At 42.4% G+C, this 27,324-nt stretch overlaps 2 protein-coding genes across 3 annotated transcripts in view; one reads left to right on the plus strand and one right to left on the minus strand.

Annotated features, from left to right (window-relative positions):
* Positions 1–4,924: 4,924 nt before the first annotated feature.
* NUDT2 (nudix hydrolase 2) lies at positions 4,925–16,188 on the minus strand. Of its 2 annotated transcripts, none has more exons than XM_014557632.2 (3): positions 16,054–16,188; positions 7,403–7,543; positions 4,925–5,515 (listed from the first exon to the last, which is right to left on the minus strand). In XM_014557632.2, exons 2-3 carry the CDS (start codon positions 7,527–7,529, stop codon positions 5,199–5,201), a joined length of 444 nt encoding a protein of 147 aa, XP_014413118.1. In that variant the 5' UTR covers positions 7,530–7,543; positions 16,054–16,188; the 3' UTR covers positions 4,925–5,198. The 2 variants fall into 2 exon arrangements, with proteins under 2 accessions (XP_014413118.1, XP_014413119.1); XM_014557633.2 differs by lacking the exon at positions 16,054–16,188 and adding an exon at positions 12,870–12,985.
* An 86-nt stretch (positions 16,189–16,274) lies between these two features.
* KIF24 (kinesin family member 24) overlaps positions 16,275–27,324 on the plus strand; it is a 59,641-nt gene continuing 48,591 nt past the window's right edge. Inside the window, 1 exon segment of the mRNA XM_014557628.2 lies at positions 16,275–16,555. The gene's annotated coding sequence lies outside the window, so the exon portion shown is untranslated.

Genomic DNA, 27,324 nt, shown 5'->3' on the forward strand with positions numbered 1-27,324 from the left:
AGTGTTCAAAAACCATGCGTGACTAGTGGTTAACATGTTGGACTGTGCAGATTATAGAACATTTCCATAGTTGAATTAAGTTCTACAGCCCAGCACCAAGCAGTGTGTGCTGTCTGAGATGACATGGCGGGGGGATAAAGTAATCTGTAAGGCCCAACTCAGCTGGCATGGAGGAGCAGTACCCTTTAGAAGGGCACTGAGGGCAGGCAGCCTAGATCGGGGAGGGGACACATCGTGCCCACTGAGCACTCACTGTGTGCTGGGGCAGGACCAAAGGGAAGAGTGCCCTTGTTTGGCCAAATCCCAGCCAGCTGGCCCTTGGCTTGTGATCTGGTTTCTAGTCTGGCCTCTGCTATTGACTTAGTTAATCACAAAAGTGCAGATGAACCAACAAAAAACACTGAGATAGGAGGGCATTGTCCTGAGTCACACAGCAGGTTAGTAACCAAAACTGGACTGGAACCTGGTGTTCTGCATCTAGATACCTAGAATCTCCCACCCAGCATTCACCCATCTTCCTACAGTGTGGCCCAGCCCTGGCCTGTATACATCTAAGGTTGGGGAGCCAGCTAAAATGTGTGTCTCTGAAGCTGCCACCCAGTGGGCCTGATTCTAGGCCAGGGAGTGTTTCCCCTTCCCCCATGACAACAAAAAAGAGAGGTTCAAGAAGTTGGTGGGGAGCTGGCTGGAATGGTAGGAACCATGAGAAAGAACTGGTTTTGGAGATGGTGGGGAGTAGGAACTGGGCTAGAAGCTGTCTCTACCCCTATATTTGCTAGGATGCCCGAAACTCTGCCCTCTCTGAGCCTTGTCCACCCCCCCCCCAATCCCTGCCAGCACGTCTTGTACATTCCAGATTTATCTCTGTCTCTTTGCACATCTGGGTGGAGAGAGAGGGCTGCCCCTCCTCCATGGCACTTCCAGCAGCCTTGTCATGGCCAGAATTCCCCATTGGTCTTTTCTGTACCCCTGGGCTGGGAGGTGGAGGTGCAGAGACTGGTATGCAATAATGGGATGCTCCCTTCTCCAGAGGTGATAAGGAGGGACTGAGTGACCACTGTGGGAAATCTGAGACCGAGGCCTACCACCCCCATTCTGTGACCATGTGCACCCTAAGAGTCTGCCTCAGTTTCCCTTCCAGTGCTATATGAATCTGCTGAACTCTGGCCAAGCCCTCTCTCTAAGATCCAGATATGTTTTTTAAGAGGATCTTTGCTCTTGTTCCCCCAGATTTGAGTGAAGTATCCCTCACCCTGGTTGGCTCCAGAGCAAGTCTTCTTCTGCCAGTTCCCCTCACTGAGCTTTCTGTTCCCTTCTCTCCTTAAGTCCAATGCCAGTGTTTACCTCTCCAACCCCTGGCCACTATCCCATATCAGGTCTTATCAATTCTAGCCTCAACCATTGCAGTGGACTCCTAACTCCAGTCTCAAACCTTTCAATTCAATCCACATGGCAGCCAAGAAAATCTTTCTGAAATTCAATCATGTCATTTAGGGAGAAATTCTAGCTCTGGTGTTCAAGACCTCTAAGATCTGAATCATTTTTGCAGCTCTGTTTCTGTTTTGCTCATGCTCACATACTTATAAGCATATTTTGAAGAACTACTACCTTCTGTTCTGGGAACAGCTGCACAGCCCATCCCTGCAAGGGGGGGCCTGCCCAGACCTAGCCTTGAAGAAAACTACAGTGGCAACTGGGTGATTTCCTTTCCTGCCATTGTCAGACTCAGTGGGACTTCTGGTGACACCTCCCCTCTCTGGTACACACCCCAGTTCCCAAGGAACAACCTAGTTTTTATCTTAAGGCTAGCCATTTGCTTCATCATGCCTAGGGATCTTTCCAGCAGTGTGGTGGAGGGAGAGATTTTTTTTTTCCCCAATGTACTTTACCATTTTAATGGGCTATACAGGAAAAGACTGATGTTTTTTCTTCTCTCTCTTTTTTTTTAAGTGAAGTGTCAGTGACATAACATTATATTAGTTTCAGGTATACCATGTAATGATTTGATATTTGTATATATTGCTAAATGATCACCACAGTAAGTCCAGTTAACAGCCATCACCATACACAATTACAAAAAAAAATTTTTTTTCTTGTGATTAGAACATTTGAGATCCACTCTCCTATCTACTTTCAAATATGCAATATAGTATTATTAACTACAGTCATCATGCTCTACATTACATCCCCAGGACTTAATTCATTTTATAACTGGAAGTTTGTACCTTTTGACCCCCTCACCCATTAAGGGAGGGGAGAAATGTTGGTCTTCTGTAGCAAGCCCTGAGTCTGGCTCGGGGTGGGGTTAGGTTAGGTTAGGAGGGGGAGAGACTGAAGAGGAAGAGGCTTTGTCCCTGGGGGTTCCAGGTCTGAAGAACAGGAAGAGGCCATGCCTCTGTAGTCAGTATCCTAGTGTTGTTTTTTCCCTCCCTAGCCCCCCCTTCCCCTCCTCAGGGGGTCCTGTTGAGAACTTCCTATGACACAATGCCGAGCAGAAGGCAGAGTAGAAGGGGAATGGACGTGAAGGGGGAGGGTTAGGAGAAGGCAGAGAGCCAGTCTTACTGGGCACCTGCAGCACAACCTTAAAGGGGCAGCAGCAAGGCTGGCACTGCCCCCCTCTAGAAAAGGGGCAGACAGGCTGGGGCACGAGCTGGACTGATGGAGAAGTCAGCCTCTGCTCCCCAAATGTGGGGGCTCCACTGGGGGTCCCATACTGCCCATAGGCTTTCAATTTAAATTCTACCCTTATAACTTCATTCTTTTGGGTCTTCAATTCGCAAACAAGTGTTTACTGTGGGGTGTAAGGTATTGCTTTTGGGAGTCAAGAGAGCATTTTGGTTTTCCAGAGCCTCTATCAGATGCACCTAGGAGAGGGCAACTTAGTGACCATCCTGGTGAGGGTTAGTTTGTCAGATGCTTCTTCACTCTGGGGTGGTGCAGGTAGTAGTGGGGAAAACAGGTGCAACTCCAAGAAGAGCCTCTTTGGGTGTAGGTGGAGAAACAGGATGGCGCTTATAGGACAGGTGGTTACATCAGGAGGAGGAGAGGCTCTGGAGCTTGAGGGCCTCAGAATGAAGGGAAAATTGTGGTCTTGGCCCCACCGCTCTTGAATAAGCCCCTGGTGGCCAGAAGCAAAGTGGTGATGACGATGAAGCCTGCTCACCTGCTACATCCCAATCTCAGTTCCTCTCTCTCCCGCCCTCATCCACCTCCGGTAACCTGGCCCAGTCCCACCCTTCTGTGAATTCTTCCTGCAGAGTGAGCAGCTGAATGTAATTTATGAACTCCACCCCCTGCCCCCTCCCTGCTTCTCCAGAGTACCTGTGTTTTCATGGAAAACACTGTAAGGCCCAGAGGAGTGACTCCAAAGCGATACAAGATATTTTAAAGCAGAGTATTCCCTCTGGCACCTCATCCTCAAAGGACCCCACAAATAGGCAGCCACCAGGACCATCTACCTTCTTAAGCCTCAATTTCCCCAGGTAAAAAAATAAGCAGCAAAATCAGATCATTTTCTAGGCCCTTCCAGCTCTGTTGTATGAGGTCTTAGCATCTTGAGATCCCACAGCCTCCCATGCTGAGTGCACGGGGAAGGCCAGCCCTTGTTAGGAGGCAGCTAGTCTGTGGTTTGGCACCACTGCCCAGCAGGCATTTATTAAATCAGTGGGATGTGGTCCCTGCTGGCCTGAAAAGAGAACATTAAGCTCCAAAAACTTCCTGCAGCAGGCCTCCTTCAGAGAGTGCTGCTCAGAGGGGTGAGGAACAAAACCATTCAGGCCCCTGGCAGTGCTCCAAGATCCTGTTCGCTAGTACTTCTGCCCTGTCTGCACGGAGAACCAGTGACTGAAAACATCTGGAAGCCTGTTTAAGACCTGGGTAACTTCTCTCTCCTTCCTCTGGGGGTGGCTGTTCTTGACCCTGGTAATCCACATTGACCTTTGCCAGTGCCCCTTCCCGTCCAGTCTTCTGCACTTCATTGGGCAACAACCCTCTAATGAAATCCACATGAATTCAGCTGCTAACAGCTCCTGGAAGGGCTGGAGGATCTAACACCTGCCCTGCATTCCTTGAGCCCTAGTAGCAAGGGGAAAGAAGGCTGAGACCCAACTCTTGTGCTTCTGGGTCTTACAGTTGAATCGTGGAGAAAAGGAGTAGGAGGGAAGAGAGAAACGCCGACGATGAGGTCTTGCTAAAGGTGCAGAAGGCAGCGGCAGGTGAGGACTGCACGAGGTAGTGACAGGGCTGCTGGGTGGACCAGCGAAGCCCCCAGGCCTCTGTACGCCTCTTACCAATGACCTTGGTCATACTCACAACCATGCCGACTGTGGGAGTCAGGACTGGGCTGGGAGGTTGGAGTGTGTGTGTTGCTGACCTGGTGGCCCAGGGTTGGCTGTCCCTCCTCTCCTGATTGTGACTGGGGATCTGTTCCAGTGTTTCTTGGGTCTCTAATTTTAGGAAACATTTACTGAGCACCTACACTGTGTGCACCTGGTGCCGGGAAGAGATACATTAGCAAGTACAGTTGTCCTAAGTTATCCGCAGAGGATTGGTTCCAGGACCCGCTGTGGATTATCAAGTTCTAAGGATGTTTGAGTCCCACTGTCGGTCCTCGGTATCCACGGATATGGAGGGCCGACTGTATAACAGACCCAACTGCTATGCTCCAGTCCCACTTGCTTGTATATCCTGCCCGCTACATGTCACAATGTCACGGGCACACCAGTGGGGTGGGATGAGAGTGCTTGGAGTTCCAGAGGCAGGAGAGCTACCCTGGCAGTGTTGGGTTTCTCCTATTCTGACTCCCTCAACTTCTCTGGGGTGGAGTGCTTGGACACAGGATTCTCTTCAGCTAAGGTCAGAGCTCTGATTCACTCTAGCTTTTCTCCCCACCCAGGGCAAGAGTCTATGAAATAAATACAGCAGATTAGAAGGACAGATAAGCTGCTTGACGTTTATTCATTAAGTTTAAGGATGCACTCACTGGGCCTGGCCTTTTTTCTTTTTTTAATTCCTCCTTTGCCTTCCTTTCCACCAAGCTGAGAGTTTTGCTTGCATGCTTCTGAGAGTCCTCAGCTGATTTTACTAACTTATCTGCTCTGTGCTATGATGAGCCAAAGACTTCCCCGGAAGTGAAGGCGGGTTCATCTCAGAAAGTCCTCAAGGATCCTACTGAGGCAAATGACCCTACTCTGGTCAGCTCAGGCCGCTGTGGAGCAGAGAAAATGGTGTCCTTCTTGGAGTACCGCCTTCATATCCTTGAACTGAGCCAGCTGGCAGGCCTCCTCCAGTCCCAGCCAGCGGTATGCCTGATGCTCGTGGGAGAGGCGGACCTCCACGTTGTAGTCCTTTACCTCTGCCAGCCAGTAGATGACCGTTTTAGGCTTCTCCCTGGCCACATAACTGAGCTCCCTTCTGAACCCCTCGATGATGGTCAGCTGGCCCGCTTCTATGCCTGCTTCCTCCTGAGTCTCCCGCAAGGCTGTTTCCAAGTCGCTTTCTCCTGGTTCTGCATGGCCTGGTTAGGAGAAAAGAGGAAGAGGAGGAGGATAAAATCTTCAACAAAGCTGGACTTTCCAGGTCAGATAATTTAAAGCTGGGGTCTTTGGTGACTTTTCTAGCTGTTTGCTCGGTTTTGGCAATATCCTAACATGCCTAGGAATGGGGTGCAGGGCAGGGCGTGTCTGGCTTTGTGGTGTCTGGGCAGTCCCCCTTCCCCACCACATCTTCTCTACAGAGAGTGAAACAGACCATGTATTTGGCAAGTCTGGTCTAGAATACAGCTCTTTGATGGTAAGAGAGACAGCCTCCCTCTAACCTCTGCTTTCTTATTCTTTGGAGCTCTCCTCATCCCATGTTCTCAGGGAGACCATTCCCTTGGAGACATTAATGTGGTTTTCCTGAGGAGGAGCAGTTCTTTCTTGCCAGGTGGGAGCAGGCTGACGAGGGAGCACTTCGCCTACAATCCACAGTGAGGACTTAACACTGTCTGCATTTGGTCCCTGAAGTCCCAGGGCCAACAGTTAGGCTCCAAACCCTGCACCACGGCACCAGCAGCTGTTTCCAAGTAGCTATCAAGGCTTTTCCAAATTGTTTTCGTCTTTCTAACTGAGCAAGGCCAGATTCCAGTTTCATAGGGAAAGTCCTGATGGGAACTTAGACTAAGGACAAGCTGAGAGCCAGTTCTAAGAAAATTTGTTGGCAAGACCCAAACCCAAGCAGACGACTGCCAAGAAGCTGTTCTAAGAGAACTTGAAGCTCTGCAGACTGGGAGCAGCCCTCAGCTTTGTCTCTAGGCCCGCCCTGCAAATTCTCAGCTTACCCAGGGGGCCGAGAAGGCCTGGGAGGGGTCTGGCAGCCTCTGTCAACACATGGCTCCAGCAAGTTGCTGGGGGCCTCCTGGTTCAGGAGCTCATGGGGAGCAGAAATTCTTAGCTATTCCCTGGTTGGTTCAAAGACAGGGCTATATCCTAGCCTTCTCCTTCCCAGGGGTCCTCATAGCAGTACCCTGAGTCAGCTGCTGCTGCACAGCTCCCACAGAAAGCAGCCAGGAGTTTGGACTTAAAAACCCATTCTAGCTCACGGCTGCTGGGGAATTTTCTCTGTACAGCACCACATATAGCCGTGTCCACAAAGACAGGTAGGTAATGCATCAGGGGAGGAAGATGGGAGGGATGCTGGTGGTGAGAGAGGTGATCCAGCCCCACCTTCCCTCCTACTGTGTGGGAGTCTCTGAGCACAGCCTGCCCAAAAGCATCCATTCAGCATTCTGCCCATCAATGTTAAAAGGGTAACTTCTCCCCCAGGTCCAAGCAGGAAAAAATTCAGAGAGGTCCTTTGAAATCTTTCAATGAGAGGTACCATGCCGTGTGACTCAGGTGATCAGGAGGCACAAGTGTGAATATTTCTATTCATAGTATATGTGACACTTCTGTCTCTTTTTTGCACCTTGTTTCTCCCTAGTGAAACTCAGATGTGCAAATTTTATTTCCTGTTCCCACTTCCTTGTTTTCCTCCAACCCTGGAGCCTTGTTTACCCCTCCACCACCCCACTTGCCTTTCAAGGCCCTGCTCCCTTCTGTCTCAGGGATGTTCACCCTAGGCTCCTGAGCTGTAGCCCAGTAATGGCTCCACCCAAGGTCCCCAATTCCCAGCCCAGTGCTTCTTCTGCTACCCAGACATCACCGCAGAGGCTGGTGCTCTGGTGAATGATACAAAACCAGGTGCTGCTTCTGCCCTGGGATTTAGTCCCAGAGTTCTATTTCCAGTTCTTCTCTGGCCTGGCATGGACCAGACCCTCCTCCTACACAATCACTGAGAAGCAAGCCTTGTAGGGTGCCTGGCAGGGTGGATTTCTGAGCAAGGCTTGGCATTTCCCCAAAGGCCAGCCCCTCTGGCCTCACACCTTTGGGAGGAGTCCAGTGATGAATGCCATCGGATGCCTGCAGCAGTAGAAACTCAACTGCAGTGTTGTCCACCTTGGGCATGAGGCGTCTTCGGAAGATGATCAAGCCGCATGCTCTCAGGGCCATGGTCTATCTGAAGGCTTAACAAAGAAGATGCGGTAAGTTACACAAAACAGGAAGATCCATACTGGGGGGCAGCACACACCGGCTAACAGTGACCTCGTTACCTACAGAAAAGGGAAAAAGGCAGCAGGACCAATGTGAAACCAGGGATCAGAGACGGGCCTTTGTGTGTAACTGTGGGACCCTGGCCCCTACCTGTTGGTGTGGTTCTATGCTATCTCCTCCAGGTCTCCCTGCTAAAGCAGGGCTCGGGGTGTGTGTGTGTGTGTGTGTGTGTGTGTGTGTGTGTGTGTGTGTGTGTGTGTGTGTGTGTGTGTGTGTGTGTGTGTACGAGATCCTCAGCAGCGAACTCACTGCTGAAACTGGAGAGATGCTGGGAATGGGAGAGCTGCAGTACAATATTATCATCAAATCCACACTCCCATTTCCCTCAACCTCCAACCTGAGTCTCTGGAGCAAAGAGACCCCATCAGTGTGGTTTCTGATGGCTCACAGAGGGGTCACTTAGGAAGAATAGCTTGGTGTACTAAAAACTTATTTGTTATTGATTTTTTTTTTTTTAGTCTTTTATCTGTTTTGGAATGTTCTACATTCACATAGTTCAAAATTCAAAGTATAAAGGGGCACACATGGTAGAAAGTCTCTTTCCCATCCCATCAGAGGCGAACCAGCAGAATGATCAAGAGTGTGAATCTGGAGCCTGGGTTCAAGTTCTGAATCTGTCACTTATTGACTGTGTGATTAGCTCCTAAGCCTCAATTTCCTCAACTGTAAGACAAGATAACAATAGCGCTACTGTAAAGGGCTGCTGTGAGGGTTACATGACTTAACTTTCATAAAGTGCTTTAGAACAGTGCCTGGCAGGTAATAAGCATGCAGCACATTTCAATATGCATAGAAAACTGTCTGGAAGGATACACATCATTAATACTGTTTTCTGGGGAATGAGATTATGGGGAGACTTTCATTTTCTGCTCCATATATTTCTGTATTATTTGGAAGCTTACAGAGAACACTTATTAATTTTATAATCAGAAATACAATACAGACAGACTTTTTTTTAGTCTTTTCCAATTTACTTAGCCTTTTTTCCATTTCAGAAAAAAATGTCAACAGCAAAAGACAGGAAGGGAGCAGGAATATCTGTAGAAGTGAAAAAAATTCATCATCTGAAGGAAGACATGTATGTGCTCAAGGTAACAAATAACATGGAAGATCCTTTATATAAGGTCCTGGTAAAGAAAAATTTGTGTTATTTGTTCAACAAATATTTATTGAGCACCTACTATGTACTAAGTACTGTACTTGGCCTTTGCCCTCATGCAGTTTATATTCTAGTGGGAGAAGCAGACTTTAATCAAATAGTTAAGCAAATTTAAAAATAATTGCCAATAAGGTGTGTGTTCCACAGGGGAAAATGTATGATTGGTAACTTGACCTCACCTGAGGGATCAAGGAATGCTTCCTGGAAGAAGGGATGTTTGATTAGAGAAGTAAAGGATGAGTAAAAGGTAAGCTGGCAAAGGGAAGGAGGAGAGAAAGTGTGTTCCAGGTGGAGGAGACAGCATGGGCAAAGGTCCTGAGGTGAGATGGCATAACTGGAAGAAAACCAAGTGTCTCAAATGCAGAGAAGGCCTGAGAGAGTGGCCCATGCAGGGAGAGGCCCAAGTTGCAGGGCCTCATCTGCACAATTCCAGGACCAAAGAAGGAGCTAGTGCTCATGGGTAGCAGAGCTGATGCAGAGAAGGGGGCTGGAGTAGGAGCTGATGATCTCCACAGCCCCCTTTTAGTGCTCGATCAAAATGGGCTTGCATCTGTCAAAGGCATAAAAATCAGACTCAAACTGAAAGCTGTTCCAGGGCAATTCTCAGGATTGCCAACAGATGGTAATGATTCTCTAGAGAATAGTGGTTCCTTAACCAAAAAACCAAACACACCCAACACTGTGACCTTTCCAAACCTTTCTAAACCTATAACGGGAGTTTTTAAGGATTGGAAATAATCTCAAAGTGGGTTTTCTAAATGCTCTATGTTCTCATATGCTGTTGGCAGGAGAGTAAGTTAGCATATCCTCTTAGGAGGTCAATTTGGTAATAATTATCAAGATATAAAATGCATATTCCCCTAGACCCAGGAATTCCATTTCTAGTCACCCTGACGTGTAGAAATACATGTGTAAGATGCACACACTTAAAGAAAAAAGGAAGAAAGAAATATCCATCAATATGGGAATGGTTACAAAAGTACAGTGTATCTATATGATGGAATATTAGGAAGCCAATTTAAAAATGAGGTGGAGCCACATAGGCTGCTTGTAAAAAGATTTTTCAGACATACTAAGTGGAAAAAGAATGGCTCATAACAGAATGTAAAGTGCAGTCCTTTTTAAGTTTAAAGTTTCATAAGCTGTAAACCAGTATCAGGCTTATATTAAACATTGTGTTCTGTTTCCCTGGTCTCCCTATTTGTGCTGAGAACTTTCCTTATTCTGGAAAACTGAAGGAAGCACCCTGTCACCAAAGAAAGGTGAACAAAGATTTCAAATTACTGGTTCCACATTCAGGCAGAAACAGGTAACTGATCCCACATCCTCCTATGAAGATGCTCAGAAAGTATTAGCAAGTTATAGGTATAGGGCATCTTGCCCCTGCCTTGGTAGAATCCCATGGAATGGATGTTGGAATCCCTGGAAAAGCTTAGGGATCCAAGACTAGAGGGCACAGTGCTCTGCCTAAGACAGGAAGCCCCAGGGCATTCCTCCACACTCCTGCCATCACTAATACAGCATGGGGTGGGATGTGGCAAGAAAGACAGGCCTGGGGTGGCCATGCAGGACTACTGGGGAGAGAGGAGCAGGCAAGTATTTTCCTCTGGGGAGAGGGTTTAGGTTGGTCACAGTGGTGCACTCTAGCAAAAATGTATCTCAGTATATACCAATGTTCAGGGGTGACCGCGTCTAAGAACCAGACCCACTGATGGTGCTTCTTCTCAGTGGGACCAGAAGAACTAGGATGAAGAGCTGGGATGAGATGTTCACTCTCTGCCTATGCTCTGGACCCACAGAGGGGTCAGCTTTTTCTAGAAAGGCTATTTGCCCTTTCAATTGCTTGGCTTAAGCCAGCTGTCCTCTAGAATTTCTCCCTCCTTCCCCAGACATGCAGCCTCCTCCGCATCCTTTCAGAAGCAACTCAGATGTCATGGCTTGAATAACCTTCTACTGTAGAGTTTGATCAGAGACACAGAACACTATGAGCAACAGAAAATTAAGAATTTAGTATAAGGATTGGACCTTGTGCAATTATGGAAGCTGATGGAGAAATCCATGCAACTCTGTCGCCTCTGTATCTGGTGTTAGGCCTGAAATCTCTCTAGGTCAGTGAGGCCAGCAGTTGGGAAGGAAAGCTGGATGTGAAGTGGAAGAGAGCAAGGAAAACTGGAACCTGTGAGAACAAATCGACTCGTGTTCACTGTCTCCAAGCTCCTGCCTCCGGTGATTTGTAGGAGAAGCTGGAGCCCTTTGCCACAGAGCTGAATGTACACTTGGCCCAGGACTCAGAGTAGCTTAAGGAGTAGATTCAGCAGAAGTCCAGGAGCTGCAGGCCTGGATGCTGTCCTGCGCCAACAAGGTGAGCCAGCAGATCAGTGTCAAAAGGTTTGCACTGCCACCATGCCTGTTACCCCGCTCCGTCCTTCAGCATACTGGCTGCTCCTTCACTTCAGCTTTCCAAATCATGTGCAAAATTTTGAGGTCAGCCCTAACCTGGAAGCATACAGGAAGGGAATCCTGGGAAACTTAGTTCCAGCTTAGCTAAGTGGACACAGTACAAAGCACCCACAAGCACGCATACCTAGTATGGCAAATCTCTGTCTGTACCTCTGGCAGGTAAGAGCCAGACTCTAAGCTGTCTCCTTGGGACCCAGCACAGCAGCTCTCAACAGATGTTCATTGACTCAACAGAACTGTCTCCCCACCTCCCACTCAAACAAATGCTCAGGGTGTGTTCTGGGACTTTGGGAAATAGCCCAGTGTTTCCTGAAGAGTGCCATTTACATAAAAGTCAATGGAGCTATTGTTGGAGGTTTCTGTTTTTCTGGAGACCACGGAGCTGAAGCTGTCCTGGGGTTTGAAAGTAGCCAGGTTTCTTTCTCTCTCTCTCTTTCTCATACACACACACGCACACACACACCCACACGGACTCTGAGTGGACTCAAACCTCAGGGGGTTAAAGAACATAGCATCCAATATGCAAAATATGCCTGCAGCCAGGATTGCGGAGGTGAGAACTCCAGGCTGACAGCAGGCAATTCACACTTCAGAAAAGTGGCAAAGTGCCTTAGGTGGTTTAAAAAAAAAAAAAACCTGCACAAAAAAACCCTCAATGTCATCAGAAGGTTCCAGAAGCAAAGGAAAAGTGCTTTTGGCTTTCTCTGTATATGCAACTCCCTCACAGCCTAGGAGGTTCAGGACCTAGGTGCCAAAAAATAATTCACAGATAACTGGCTCTGCTGATATGTTGTGTTCCAGTATTTTCATCAAATTAATCAGAGTGCTATTGCAAGCATAGCTCAACCCCAACAGCCTTCACTAATGCAACTTTAGATACAGAAAGCGCTCCCCAAATCCTCCACCTAACTTGTTCCTCATGGTCTAAAATCGCTTTTGCAGAAACTGTTTCAATTAAGCATCTACCCTGTGCAAGGTTCTTTATATGTATCTTTTCTACAGCTCAGGATAACTCTTCATAATAAGGATTATTATCTCCAGTTTTGTGAGGAAACTGAGATTCAAAAAGGTTAAAATATTTGCCCAAAGGCATAGCTGGTCTGTGAATGGTGGCATTTGAATCCAAGTAAGTCTAACTCTAAAGTCTGTATTTTTTTTTTTTTTCATTTATACAGCTTTGCTTACCGTGAAAGAGCAGGGCTTAGGGCACAAAGGCCCTGAGAGAAGACATGCAAATAATTTATAAAATTACTTCCAGTTCCAAAATTCCCACTTTTTGATCTATATTCATATGGAGAGTTTTTAAGAAGTCTAGCTGGAATCCTTCCCACAGAATAGGTTTTAGTTGGAGGGGCGTATAGATGAAGGTCCTGGTGCCCAAAGACAAGGCTGGAGGGGTTAAGTGTAGTCTGAGGCCCCTTAACTTTGCTTGTCAGATAAAGGTTTCTAGGTCTTCTCTGCTTTTTTCTGGGAAGTAGGAGCCTGAAACCACATGTTGAAAACCATACCCAGTAGCCTGAGGATTCCCAAGCTTGGGGACATGCTTGACGCTAGCCTTGGACAAGTACACAGGCACCTAACTTAGGGCACTGGTGTCTAGGAAATTTGCCCAGGCTTACCCATTGCAAGGAGGGAGGCCACTGCACCTGACCACAAGCACCTCTGTGACTGCTCAGCTTCCTCTCACTTCCCCCTTCATAATGGTCATTTCTCCAATTCTCCAAGTCCCTCTTTCCCTTTCAAAGGAGAAAATAGATATGAGCCTCCCATCCTTGAATAAAGTTCTCTCTTTTAACAACAAAAATAGAGGGGAGAAGGGTATAGCTCAGTGGTAGAGTGTGTGCTTAGCATGCATGAGATCCTGGGTTCAATCCCTAGTACCTCCATTAAAAAAAATTAAAATAAACCTAATTACCCTCCCCGCTTAAAAAAAAAAGGAAACAACAAAAAGAGAAAAATAAAAAAGAAAGAAAAAAGTCCTCCACTACTATAGATTGAATAAATTGAGACAAAGAAAATGTTCCCTCAACTACACTTTTCCTTGCACATCCACCACTCTCCTCTTTCACTGAGACCAAGCTGCTGAGTCATCTTGCCATCTTTGCTATTTGGCTGAGGGAGGAAACAGATTTCACCTGTAATGACGTGAATATTGGCTTCTAAGATGAGACCAAAGTCAGACAAGGTTGGGACAAAAAATCGTTTCTAGTGAAGCAGATCTGTTAAGTGGCCTGTTAGTGCCATCTGCTGTCCAATCCTGGAAAGCAAACACGGGGAATTCTGGTATAGCCTGAAGGGATTCATTACTCATCTAATGTCTGCTGAGTGTGTCCCATGAGACAGACAGTGTGACAGGACTGAAGAGTAGGTATGAAGCTGAATACTAGTGAAAGAGGAAGGTATTTAAACAGACAAGTTACACATTGTGTTTTGTGCATCAGGGGGATATGTGTAAGATGTAATGGTAGCAAAGGAGTGATTATCTTTAGGTCAAGGGGTACCCCATAATGACACTGAGGGATGGCTAGGAGTTTACCAGGAGAATAAAGGTGGCAAGGGGCACTCCAGGTAAAGGGAGGAGTGTGAGCAAAACTCCTCAAGCACAAGATGGCATTTCACCGATAAACAGTTTAGTTTATATTCTGTAGGCAATGAGGAGCCTTTGACTGGCTTTAGGCAGGGCTGTAACATGGTCAGATTGACATTTTACAGAGACATTCTGGCAGCAAGGAAAGTGAAGAAAGAATTAGAATAAAAGATTAAAGACAAGGAGACCAACCAGTTATTATAGTTTTGGGGGAGGTGTATTTAGGTTTGTTTATTTACTTACTAACTTATTTTATGAAGGTACTGGGGATTGAACCTGGGACCTCATGCATGCTAAGCATGCACTCTACCACGGAACTATGCCCTCCAGCTCAAGGAGACCAACCAGTTACAAGCCGTTTGCCAACAGTCCAGATGACAAATGATAATAGAGTTAAATGAAGGCAGAAGCAGTGAGAACGGAGAGGAAGGAAGGAATTTGAGAGAGATCGCAAAGAGAATATCAACACTATTTGATGTTTCATTGTCCAAGGGAGAGAGAGAAGTGTTTGGTTTGAGTGACTAGGTAGAAGGGAGGTAGAGGCAGAATGTCAGCTAATGATTTCTGTTTGGGACAAGTTGAATTTGAAGTGCTGTAGACCACCCACAAGGTAAGTGAACAGATGGGTCTAGAGTTCAGTGATCATCTCATCCCATCTCTTCATTTCCCAAGGTGGAAATTTCCTACTAGAGAAAGATTTTTCTCCCACTGTAGGTACCTCTGCAGCCCACTGCCTTTCATTTGGATAAGTCTGCCTGTACATCTGGCATTCCAAGAATTTCATCTTCTTTCAGTCAGAAACAGCATGGCACAATATAGAAAAGATGGCTGGCTTTGCACTGAGAAAGACCTAGCCCCCTAATTTAACAGTTGTGTTACTCTGAGCAAAATATTTAACTTCTCTAGGCCTCGTTTTCCTCATTTGTAAAATGAGGAAACTACCTACATTCATGTTATATAATGTATATGTAAGGTCTGACATATCATAAGTACTGAATATGTGAGTCACTCTTAACCCTTGTATCATAAAAGGTCATCCAAAAGCTTCTCTAGGTTATGTTTTAATGGCATGCACTTAGCTTTTATCAACACTTGAATCAAGAAATGGCTTTTCATATTTTCTGCAAACCAATAGTGAACACACTGTTCATCACACCATGTATATTACTTATGTAAAAGGTCCCACAAGATAAATTCCTTTTAATATAAGTACTAGGAAGAAATTTCACTCTTTTGAAGAATGAATTGTTCCTTAATTACTAGTTATTTAACTGACAAGTTTTGAGCTAAATTGGGTCCTTTACAGTAAATCTACTGGCCCCATTGGCTAGTATATTTGCTTGTTTCTAATATGAAGATAATAGCTCTCATTTTTTTTTTTTCCCGGTGGAGTTACTACTTGCCAGGCATTGTGCCAAATGCTTTACCTTCATTATTTCCCTTAGTCTTCACAACTGCCCCTGAGGCACTACTGCAAGTTTTCAGAAGAGGAAAAAGTCAACAATAGCTGAGATGTGTCTGGGTAGTGACTCAAAAGCAGATCTGCCCATCTTCCAACATCATTGCTCTCAACTTTCGACTCTATATTAGCTACAATTGGCTATTTGATTGCATTCAGTTTATTTTAAGCTGTCCTATATATGTATATGTATAAATATGTGTTTTTTTCCTTAATACATATAATAAATACATAGGGCTCAAAGCAGGTCACAACTAGGAGAAAGAAAGTTATGTTTTAGGCAGTAGTACTCCCCTGTGACTTTCTTTAGTTCTGCCATAATCGCCACAATATTATTCATTCAGTAAATGAAGCAATTTGAAAATGTAAAACATCTTGTGGAAAGTAGACAGGGTATAACGGGTAACAACAAAGCTAAAACTGAGGCCCAGGGAGGGGAAGGTAAGACGCTCGGTCGCTGGGCCCTAAACCCGGCACTCTGGGATTCCGACGACCCACCCGATCGCCACTTGCATGGGGGCAAGCAAGGTTCGCAGGGCCATGTCACCCTCCCTTCTCCCTGCTTATTCAGGAAAACTAAGGCCCTGTGAGCGGCTGGGGCCTGGCCTGCCCACGCCTCACTGCCAGCTTGGAGGAGGGCACGTCCAGCTCTGACCCTGCAGCGACGGAAAGTTAATCAGCTGCAGACTCCCATCGCTTCGAGCCTCGTTCCTCCGAGAAGAACTAAACCCAGAGGTCCCTCTGTAAGGGTACTCACCCCAAGCAGGAGGAGGCAGGAGGCGGGCCTTGGACAGAGACCGGGGGTACGTCGACCAACCCGAAGAGCTCAGTTGCGCTTAGGGAGACCAATAGCATGTGGCAGAAGTATTCTTGACCCGCCTCAAAGGTGCCGTTCTTTCACTTAGAACATCGCGAGATCTTCATTTAAGCGGACTGATTGGTTGAAAGACGGAACTTGAGCGTTACGCCTACTGTTCCCTCGGGTCCCTGATTGGTCTTCTGGAAGAGAAGGCGGCCCACGTCCACGACTTAATGGATTCCCATTGGTGGGCGGGGCGAGACTGGCGGCGCGCGGGAGTCGGCGCGGGCGTTCGAACCGGCGCTTGGTGTCGTTGCCACGGGGATGCGGCCTGGCAGCAAACTCAAGCTCGGAGCTGACAGAACGCTTCGGTCTCCCGCCTTGGGGCTCTCTCCTGTCGGCGTTGTCTTCTCCTGTCCTCAGACAGGGTTGACGGAGGGAGAATTTGAGAGTGTCCGAGGTGAGAAGGGCTGGGCAGAACCGGGACGGGGTGGCCTGGTCCCGAGCCTTGGCGCCGGCCGAGCGCGTGAGGAGGCGGGCGGTTGTGAGGGAACCGGGAGTTGGCCTCTCCGGGTTGTCCGAAGGCTCACCCACTCTCCTACCCTTCTTCCCCACTTCTCCCATGGAACTTTTCGGCGTCTCGAAGTCCTCTTGCCTTTGAACCCAGAGCCCCTGACTGGAACCTCTCTTAAAGCGCTCCTATTCCGACTTGGTTATTTGTGTGCTTCCGTGAACCCCATTCTCCTCCTTTCTCCCATATAATTCTGAGGTCTTTGAGGCAAGGCAAGCGTCTTTCGCAGCGGTTTACACACAGTAGACTTTTCAGGAAATATTTGTTGAGTTTAATTTAATTCACCACAGATTGGCCCCGTTTTTCCTTCCATACAGAGTTTATTTTTTATTTTTATGAGAGTAGGGGGAGGGCATCCTAATCTCAATAAGCAAAAGGACCTGAAAGTTCACGGTTGGCCTTTCCACTCTTTGTGAAAGGGAAAACTTTTGAATTGCTTGCTACGACTGTTCTCGCCTTGTGGCTTTTAGTCTTGGTCTCCCAATGCTTTTATTAGACTCCCTATTAGTCTTTGCTTAAAACAAACCAGTTGTTGCTGTAAACCAAAAGAGTTGATCTCAGTTTCTTAGTGATGTGCACCTGTTGTCACATTTTAAGCGTGTTTCGGAGAACGTTTTAAATCCTTTTCTCCTTTGTATTTGTATTCTGCTTATAATCTCTACTTCAGCCCATACATAGAACAGCTGCTCTGGTAGCCTATCCGTTCATCAGGTGTCTGTAATAGAATTGCAACCAAGACTTGTTTCGTTGTTAACTCATGACTGTATATTCCCAATATGCATTGTTGATTCTTATATCAAAATTACAGCTCAATAATGACTTTAATAAAAGGATTGAAAAAAGTCAGGTGTAGCAGCTCTGTTCTCATTACCTTCTTATAAAAGTTTTAACACCTGCATTATAGCTAAACTGCAGATCTATGACATGTAATGGAAACCAGACTGAGGATCCAGGGTCTGGTCTTGGCTCTAATTCACTGACTGTGGCTGGCTTTGCAAATCATTTGGCCCTTTTAGATTTCGCTGTTTCCACCTGGAAAATTGAAGGGTTCATTTAGAAGTCCTGTGGCTCTACTATCAATTTAGTCAAGCAGTTGATGCCAGGTAGACGTCATGCACTCAGCCTTCCAAACACCATACAGCTGAAAGTAACAGCTACCATTTATTGCGCACTTACCCTGTGCAAAGCACTGTTATTAAAGGGTTTATATAAATATTACATTTTTCTTGGCATAGTGCATTAACGTGCTGCCCACCTAGCATTTCATTAAAAACATTTGGTTTATTTTGTTAATGAAAATCTTACCTAGTCATAGTTTGTCATTGGGGCAGACTAGGGCATGATTCTCACATCTTCCAGTTTAGGAGGAACAGCAGTTTCTTTCTCTGGGCCACAGTTTTGCTGTTTGTAAAATGAGGGATTGAACTACTCTTCTCAGATCCCTTCAGATTAATTATCTATTAATCCAGTTTCCTGTGCTGGCTCAGCACACCTGTTCATAATTTGTTCGGAGTAGGTCCTCAACAAATTTTGTTAAATGAGTAACGGTTTTCCTTCTTACACTTTGAGAGTTGTGGTCATTAGCCACAGGTGGTCAGTAACTTCCCAAGTTATTGTCTCAGGGATCTTGATGTTCATATCCTATAAACAAGATTTTTTCATAGGCATAAACTAATAGTAATAGATACCATTTAATTGGAAAAATTGTTTTCAACCAGTATGTCTTTTTCCTGTGTAGGGAGAAACCAAATGTGGGTTGTTTTTTTTTCCCCCACCAAGCAATTCCATTGCTTGCCTCTCTCCACTCCCTGGAAAATGGGAAGTGGGCTGAACATTCTAAGCTTCTTTTTTAATCCTGGTCTTTCTGGCGATCAGCCCCTACCCAGGAGCCCATCCAGAGTCTCCTCATTAGAACAAGAGATAATCCTAGTGCTCTCATCACTTGGAAAATTCTAAGGATTTTAGGAGCTCTGTGCCAGGAACTTGGGGCAGAGACCAATATATATCTTCTGTTATCTCACACCATTTTATTTTTTGAGTGCCTATGTATTAGACACTGAATTTAGCACTTTATTTCATTATCCCAATTAATCCTCACAAAAGCAAACATCTTTTCCAAATCACTATTATTTTTTGTCTGTTTAACTGCAGTAGCTTCCTAAATGATCTCCCTCCCAATTTTGCCCACTCCCTGCAATCCATTCCCCACAGAACTGGCAGAGTGATCTTTAAAGATCATGTCCTTTCCCCACTTAAGATCCTCCGATGACTTCCTGCTTCACTTTAAATTAAAATCCAGACACCTTTGCGTGGCCCAGTGAACCATAATCTGTCCCCTACCTTTCTATTGTCATCTCGTACTACTCTCCCTCTCTTCTGCTGTGCTAGGGCCAAACTGGTCTTCTCTTGATTGCTCGCTCATGTCATAGTTAAGGGCCACTTTAGGGGCAGTGTGCTTGTCTGGAGTGCTCTTCCTCCTGATCTTTACATGAATGACTCCTTCACATTTGATTTCACCTCAAATAGTCCCTGCTGAATGTGGCCTTCTCTGATCATCCAATTTGAAGTAGAAACCTTCATTCCACTTTATTTTTTTCGTAGCACTTGATCACTATCTGAAACTATCTTGCTTATTTGATTACTGATTATCTCCTTTCACTGGAATAATAGCACCTTGAAGGCAGTGACATCCTCAATGTCTTGAATAGGGCCTAGCTTATAAAAGGGCCTCAAATTATTTCTTGAATGACTGGATGAAAGGTTTTTGTTGTAACTGTGACTATGGCTGTGTCCATAGAAATTCATTTGAGTAATAGAAACTTCTTTCACTTTCTTGCCCAGGAGCAGTGAGTCAGGGCACCACCAACTTTGCCATAGTTTTCCTGAATAATCAGACTACTGTGGTACAAAAGTTTCTGCCACTTATTACTGCAAATGACATCAAATGCTTTTGTATAGTTCTAAAAATAACGTAGAGATATTTATTCATTAAGTAATTATTGAATGTTTATTCTCAGACAGTTTTAGATACTGGGGATAAAAAAAATTAATAAGACACATTCCTTGACCACAAGATCACATTCTAGTGGAGGAAATAGACATAATCATAGATAATTATTACAGAATGTAACTGCAATGATAGATATATGAAAAAGGTATGATAGAAACATAGAAGGGACATGTAACTATATTTGGGGGGATCAGAAAAGACCTCATTTGTGTCTTGCAATGATAGATGTATGAAAAAGGTATGACAGAAACAAAGACGGGACATCTAACTATATTTGGGGAGATCAGAAAAGACCTCATTTGTGTTTTAATCAATGAGTAAAAGGTAAACAGGTAAAGAAAGCTTTGATGAGAATGGAAGGAGACCATTTAAGAGCACAATGTGAGTAAATGCACAGAGAAAACAGTCTTAAGAAGTTGACTAAACTAGAGAGACAGACAGGAATGGGCTAGACTATAGAAAATTTTGTAAGACATGCTAAGGAGCTTGGAGTTTGTCCTTTAGATAGGTGGCAGGATGCTATGGTAGGGTTTTAAATAAGGGAGCAGCATGGTCATAACTGTGCTTTCAAAATAATGATCTGGTTCTGTAGCGTGGAGGATGGTTTGGGGGAGCAAAACTAGAGTCAGGGAGAACAGTTAAGAGACGTGAAATGATCTAGGAGGATCTAGGTGAAAGATCTGGGCCTAAACCACCAAGGCTGTGGTGGTAGGAATGATAGCAGAGGGAAATTTGACAAATATTTAGGAGATTAAATTGACTGGACCTGTTGATTAGATTTGGGATTAAAGGAGAGGAGCAAGTCTAGAATGCTTCCCAGTTTAACTGTGAGTGACTAGATAGTTGGTATTGTTACTCACCCCTACCCTCCCCCAGCAAGGAACAGAAAGATAGGGGGACAGGTTTTGTGCGGAGTTAATGAGTTTGGTTATTGCAAGTAGTTCAGATGCTCAATCATGGGAACATTTTGATAGTGATAACCTGAGTGTTTTTTGCTGCAAGAGATCCATAAGACTATGAGTTTTATTGTGAGGTGAACTAAAGTTATAATGAAATTCTGAAAGTACCCAGTTAATAATATTGCACAATATCAAGGCCAAAAAGACTAGTTGAGATTTCACCAGCAATGAGGAGCAGTACTATGTCTATTGCAGTCTTTTGGTTAGCTGCTTATGTAGACTTAATTGGTTAAAAACTAGTGGTATGGAATTGTGTAGTCAACATATAGATAACTGATCATTTTTTAGAACAAATTCATATGGTTGTTTTTAATAAATTATCTATGTCTGATGGGGGAGGGTATAGCTCAGGGATAGTGTGGGTTCAATCCCCAGTACCTCCATTTAAATAAATAAATAAAATTACCTATGCCTTGATTTCTTCATTTGTATCAAGGGAGGTAATGATAATTGTCATCTTTCACAAAAAGTCTTAGAAGATTAATCAGGTAGCATAATTAATTACATATTAATAATTTAGATCTCAGTGTTTTAATTATTCTTTGCTTTCTCAGCATCAGTTCTTTAAAAATAATTCTCAGCGCCATTGTGGCAACGGTTCCCAAAAGAATGTAACCCTGAGTAAAAGAATCTTTATCATCTTAGTAATTTATAAAAACTGATCATAATAGTTATTTTTCCAGTTAAACACATGAGACATATTTTGTTGAAAGAATTTTATAATGGCAAAATGGCCCTCAAAAATCTGCAAATGACAACTTCTGCAATTGGATTAGACTAAGAGTTGAAAAATAGAACACTGAGTTTAAACCCAATGTTGGTTACCACCTGTTCCTGGGAATTCTTTCAAAATTAAACCTCTGTATTTAGAGAGAGGACTGCTTGTACTGTTTTAAGATCACTAGGTTCAATGATTTTGTAATGTTTATTTTTAGGTGATTGCTCCCATGCTTTGCACCAAACCTAGAAATTTAATAATCTCAAAGAATTGAAATAAACTTGAAACTTTTTTTTCAGTTACAAAAAAAAACAGTCTTTCAAAAACTACCTTCAGGTATAATTCACATGATTGGTATCCCAAAATTCACACCTAGCCTTAAGAATTACATTAGGTATCATATATTCTTACTCCTTTGCAGCTGTTATTTTAAGCAGTTGTCTAGTTAGTATCACTTGTCTTCTTTTAAGACCAGTGGTCTATAGATAGAATAATCCCTAGAGTTTAAAATAACTTAATTCTCTTGTTGGAGGAAAAGTGTATACTATATTATCTAACTTTTAATTTCCCACTGATAATATTGAATTTCTTGTGTTCTTAATTAGAGATCTTTTGCCTAAAATGGGGTACAGAAACATCTTAATACAAACTGATTAAGAATGTTGGGTTTGTGTTGTATCCTTACTAATGGTACAATGGGCTTGGTTACTTTGTTAAAAAGTGGTCATTATTATTGGTTGCCGAGGACTGGATGAGTTTAGGGGTATAGGATGTGAACATACTAAAAGTCAATGAATTCACTTTAAATGGGTGAATTGTAATGGTATGTGAGTTATATCTCAATAAAGTTGCTATATAAATATATATATTTTTTAAAGTGGTCCTTGTCACAGTAGGGGAACTCATGAAGAAATATTTCTTGGCAATGAGAAGCTATTTTAATCATAATATTTGTTTTTTAATTTTTTTTATTTTATTGAGTTACATTCAGTTTACAATGTTGTGTCAATTTCTATTGTACAGCACAATTTTTCAGTCATACATGAATATATGTATATTTATTTTCACATTCTTTTTCACCATGAGCTACCACAAGATCTTGTATATATTTCCCTGTGCTGTACAGTATAAACTTGTTTATCTATTCTATATATACCTGTCAGTATCTACCAATTTCAAACTCCCAGTCTGTCCCTTCCCACCCCCCTTCCCCACTGGCAACCACAAGTTTGTTTTCTATGTCTATGAGTCTTTTCTGTTTTATATTTAAGTTTACTTGTCGTCTTCTTTTTTTTTTTTTAATATTCTAAATGTAAGTGATATCAAATGGTATTTTTCTTTCTCTCTCTGGCTTCACTTAGAATGACATTCTCCAGGGACATCCATGTTGCTGCAAATGGTGTTATGGTGTTGTTTTATGGCTGAATAGTATTCCATTGAATAAATATACCACAACTTCTTTATCCAGTCATCTGTTGATGGACATTTAGGCTGTTTCCATGACTTGGCTTTTGTAAATAGTGCTGCTATGATCATTGGGGTGTTGGTGTCTTTTTGAATTAGGGTTCCTTGTGGATGTATGCGCAGGAGTGGGATTCCTGGGTCATATGGTAAGTCTATTTCTAGTCTTTTGAGGAATCTCCATACTGTTTTACACAGTGGCTGCACCAGACTGCTTTCCCACCAGCAATGTAGGAGGGTTGCCTTTTCTCCACAGCCTCTCCAGCATTTATCATTTGTGGACTTTTGAATGAGGGCCATTCTGACTGGTGTGAGGTGATACTTAATTGTAGTTTTGATTTGCATTTCTTTGATAATTAGTGATGTTGAGCATTTTTCGTGTGCCTATTGGATCATTTGTATGTCTTCATTGGAGAATTGCTTGTTTAGGTTTTCTGCCCATTTTTGGGCTGGGTTTGTTTTTTTCTTTTTAAGTCATATGAGCTGCTTACATATTCTGGGGATCAAACCTTTGTCAGTTTCATCTTTTGCAAATATTTTCTCCCATTCCGTAGGTTGTCGTTTTGTTTTGCTTATCGTTTCCTTTGCTGTGCAGAAGCTTGTAAGTTTAATTAGGTCCCATTTGTTTATTCTTGTTTTTATTAATCATTGTATTTTAATACTACTTTTATATTAATGAGCATGCGTAATATGTTCTAATTAATGCCTGCTGAGCTTCCTGTGTAGTCCCTTACTTTCAGAAACAGTATATTCATTTAAAACATGCATAATTGAGGAAATAGAAAGTGGAAAACAGTAAGATGTTTGAAAAGGCCACTGAGGCTTAGCCAGTCAAAGCTGTGTGACCTTAGGCAAGTCACATAATCATTCAGAACCTCAATTGCAACATAAAATGAAGGTGTTGGATCAGATCCTGGTTCTCAGACTCTGATGCCACAGGGCTAACCAACTAATGTAAATGAATAAAGTTGGTGGGTATAAAGGAACCAGGAGTAGGGGGACCATGGCGAATAAGATAATATGTGCTCTTCTAAAGAGAGCAGCTGTAACTCAATTTTGGTCTGTTGTTGCCTTATCTTATTGTAGGCCCAATGTAACTGTATCTTTAATTTTCAAGAAAAGCAGAAACTGAATATTTTTAATTGTTACTGCTTTTTAAATATTGCAACTAATTCTAAAAATTTTAAACACTATGCAAGCCAAACTGCAAGATATGAAGTAATCCTTCATGGGCTTAGTATTTATACTAGGTCAGCTGTAGACTAGATGATCTCTGTTGACCTGGTTAGCTGTAGGATTCTTTTTCTCTTTATCTTATATAAATATTATGTGGTACATTCCAAAGAATATGTGTGAAACATATGTGTAAGTTATAAAGCAAAACAGAAAATGAATAAATACCCAAGATCTAGCACATAATATCCTTGTGTTTTCTTGTTCACCATTTCCTTGCTCTTCCATCAGAGGTAACCATTATCCTACACTTTGTGTTTAGATACCCAAATAATACACTGAATTTGCTTGCTTTTGAGCCTTATACAAGGAATGTAATTTTCTGGGATTTGGTTTTTTCCTCATGATGTTTCTGAGATTTGATAAATTGTTTAGTATAGTTTGTTCTTTTATCACTATTGTATGATGCTCCATTATATGAATATACTCAAATTTATTTATCCATTCTCCAGCCAACGGACATTCAAGTTGTTTTCTGTTTTGGGCTCTTGTGAACAGTGCTGCTATGAACATTTTTGTGTGTGCCTCTTGAAGCACACATGCAAAAGTTTTTCTAGGGAATGTACCTAGGAGTTGAGTTGCTTGGTTGTATGCTATATGAAGACTCAACTTCATTAGATAATGCCAAACTCTTTTTCAGTGTTTCTGGCTTAGTCCCATGATCCTTTGCTATGAAGGTTTCTCTCTCTGCCTTCTCTGACTTATTGTATTCTCTTCTTACACACCCTTTTTCCCTTGGTGAAGATTACCTCACTGCCTCTTATTTTCTTTCTATAGAACCATATGTTATCTACAATTTTATTAAAACTTCTTCTGTAACATAATAGAATCATGTTTAGAAGTAGATATTACCCTTTTACATTTCATAAATGTAACTTGGTAAAAGTACCCTTTTTAAAGCTTTTCCATGCAGAAATACTTATTTAAAAATTTAATGGTCATTTAAAGAACTTTGTAAATTGTATTTGTCAGGTTCAATCTAGGACTACATTTAAGCTCTGTTTACTATATGGTTTTTTTTTTAAATTACCTCATAAATGGTCTGGTTATTTTTGGCATTTATGAACTTTTAGTTTCAGGGGTTGCTCAGCATAAATATTTTGAAATCTTATTGTTGAACTGAGAGGAGTTTTTTAAACTTGGAAATATGAATTTGTATAATAACTGAATATTTTTCTTTTAAAATGTTGTGACATACAAATGTTTTCAACTTTTTTTCTACTGTAAAAGTTACCAAAGCTACATTTTACTTTCCTCTTTACTGTATTCTTTGTAATAATAACTAATACATCTTTAAAGAGGAATTGTTTAGTTAACATTATATAAATGGCAAAAAGATTATTTGATACTATGAAGTCCATATATCAGTCAGTCAAACTTTTTTTCTTTTTTTAAACAGGCAGTTTATTTTATTTAAAATAAGTAAGGGTAGGTTTCCTAAGATTCTTAATAAAATGAAATAGGCTTTGGTTTATGCATTATTAGGCTTATATTGAATTACTTTTTAAAAACTAAGGCCATCAGACCCACCTAGAACATGTTTGGTATGCCCTTCTAATTTATGCAACTAAAGCTCTTGAGATTTTCATTCTGTGCTAGGAGTCTAAAAAGTAATTCAGCCTGTGCACTTGTGTGTGTGTGTGCATTCTTGACAACTCTTAACCACAGCTCAAATTTCCACAGAAAATTTCAATACGTTTTCTCAATTTCTTCCATGGTTAATTTTATTTTTGATAATTATAGAAGTGAATGTTTTAGGGAAAGAGCTTTTCTCTTTTAGATGCTAGTGTAACATCTAAAATTTAATGGTACAAGATTTCTTTTTGAAGTGATAAAAATGTTCTAAAATTGGAGTATGGTGATGGTTGCACAACTCTGAATATACTAAAAACTATTGAATTGTATACTTTAAATGGGTGAGTTTTATGGTATGTGAATTATATCTCGATAAAGTTAAAATTTAATGATGTTCTAGAGGGATTTATTGATCTTTTTTGCCTTTTCCTCTTTGATAATTGAAGTACTTGGGATGTTACATGAATTTGAGAAACTAAAAATAACTTGGATGCATTAGAACTTGGGCCATTTTTCCTCAGTTTTTCTGCTTGGCAGAAAATATATAGACCTTAGATTTAGATTTTCTACTATTTTATAGTGATGAAAAACTTTTATTAGAAATATTGAATAATCTTGACAATTATACAAGCAAGCAACAGTAGATTATGATATTTTCTTCAAATTTGTTTCACTACTTGTTTTTCTCAGTTTGACTTTAAAAAATTAGACTGATTTAAGAAATTTCTTCCTTATTAGCAGATGTCATTTAGGTTAGTGAAAAAAAGAGCTATGAAAAATAGTATGATCATTTTAACTTTTTTCCAAAGGCCTGAGAAAGGAAAGTCACACAAAATCTTCAGTCTCCATGTGTTAGATAGATTTAAAATAACCAATGACATTGTATGATTTTATTTTACGACAAATTCTAGAAAATACAACTCATCTATAGTGTCAGAAAGCAAGTCAGTGATTATCTGAGGTGGAGGAGAGGACTGACTGCAGGGGGCATTAGGAACTTTTTTGATGGGACTGTCTTGATTATATTTTGATTGCTAGGGTGGTTACGCGGGTATTATATTTGTCAGAACTCATGGAACTGTACACTTAAAATAAGTCTTGTTTGTTATACACAAATTATACCTCAGTAAGGTTGATCAAAAGAAAATCAATTAAAATGACCACACACATGACTTACTTGTAACAAGTATTGGTCTTTTGATATATAGCATCATCTAATGTCTCAACATTATATATGGTAATCAGGCATTTATGTCAACTATTTATACCAATGAAAGAAAAGTACTTGTACAATTGTCATTGATGAAATAGTAGAAGCCTACAGTGTTACTATTAATGAATTAGTATATTTTGCAAGTATAATCATCTACTTCAGTATCTCTGATCCTTTACCTTTTGATTGTTATATACTGAGCTTTTCATCAATCAAATAATAGAAACCATCTTTTAATAGTGTTAAAAGTCTTTCATATGATGTGTGCTATTTGTTTCTAATAAGTCAGCACTTCCTACGTACCAGGTACAGTAATCCAGTGCTGAATAAGAGATCATGGCTCCATCCTTATGGAGTACTTTACAATTTTTCAAATTAGGTTTACATAAATATCACATCCTTTGAGAGGGGGAAATGAAACTCAGAGAACTAAGTGACTTTGCCCAAGATTACACAGCTGAGTGACTGAATTATCTGAGTTATCTGATT

Source organism: Camelus ferus, chromosome 4, assembly GCF_009834535.1.
Source record: "Camelus ferus isolate YT-003-E chromosome 4, BCGSAC_Cfer_1.0, whole genome shotgun sequence".
Lineage (NCBI taxonomy): Eukaryota > Metazoa > Chordata > Mammalia > Artiodactyla > Camelidae > Camelus > Camelus ferus.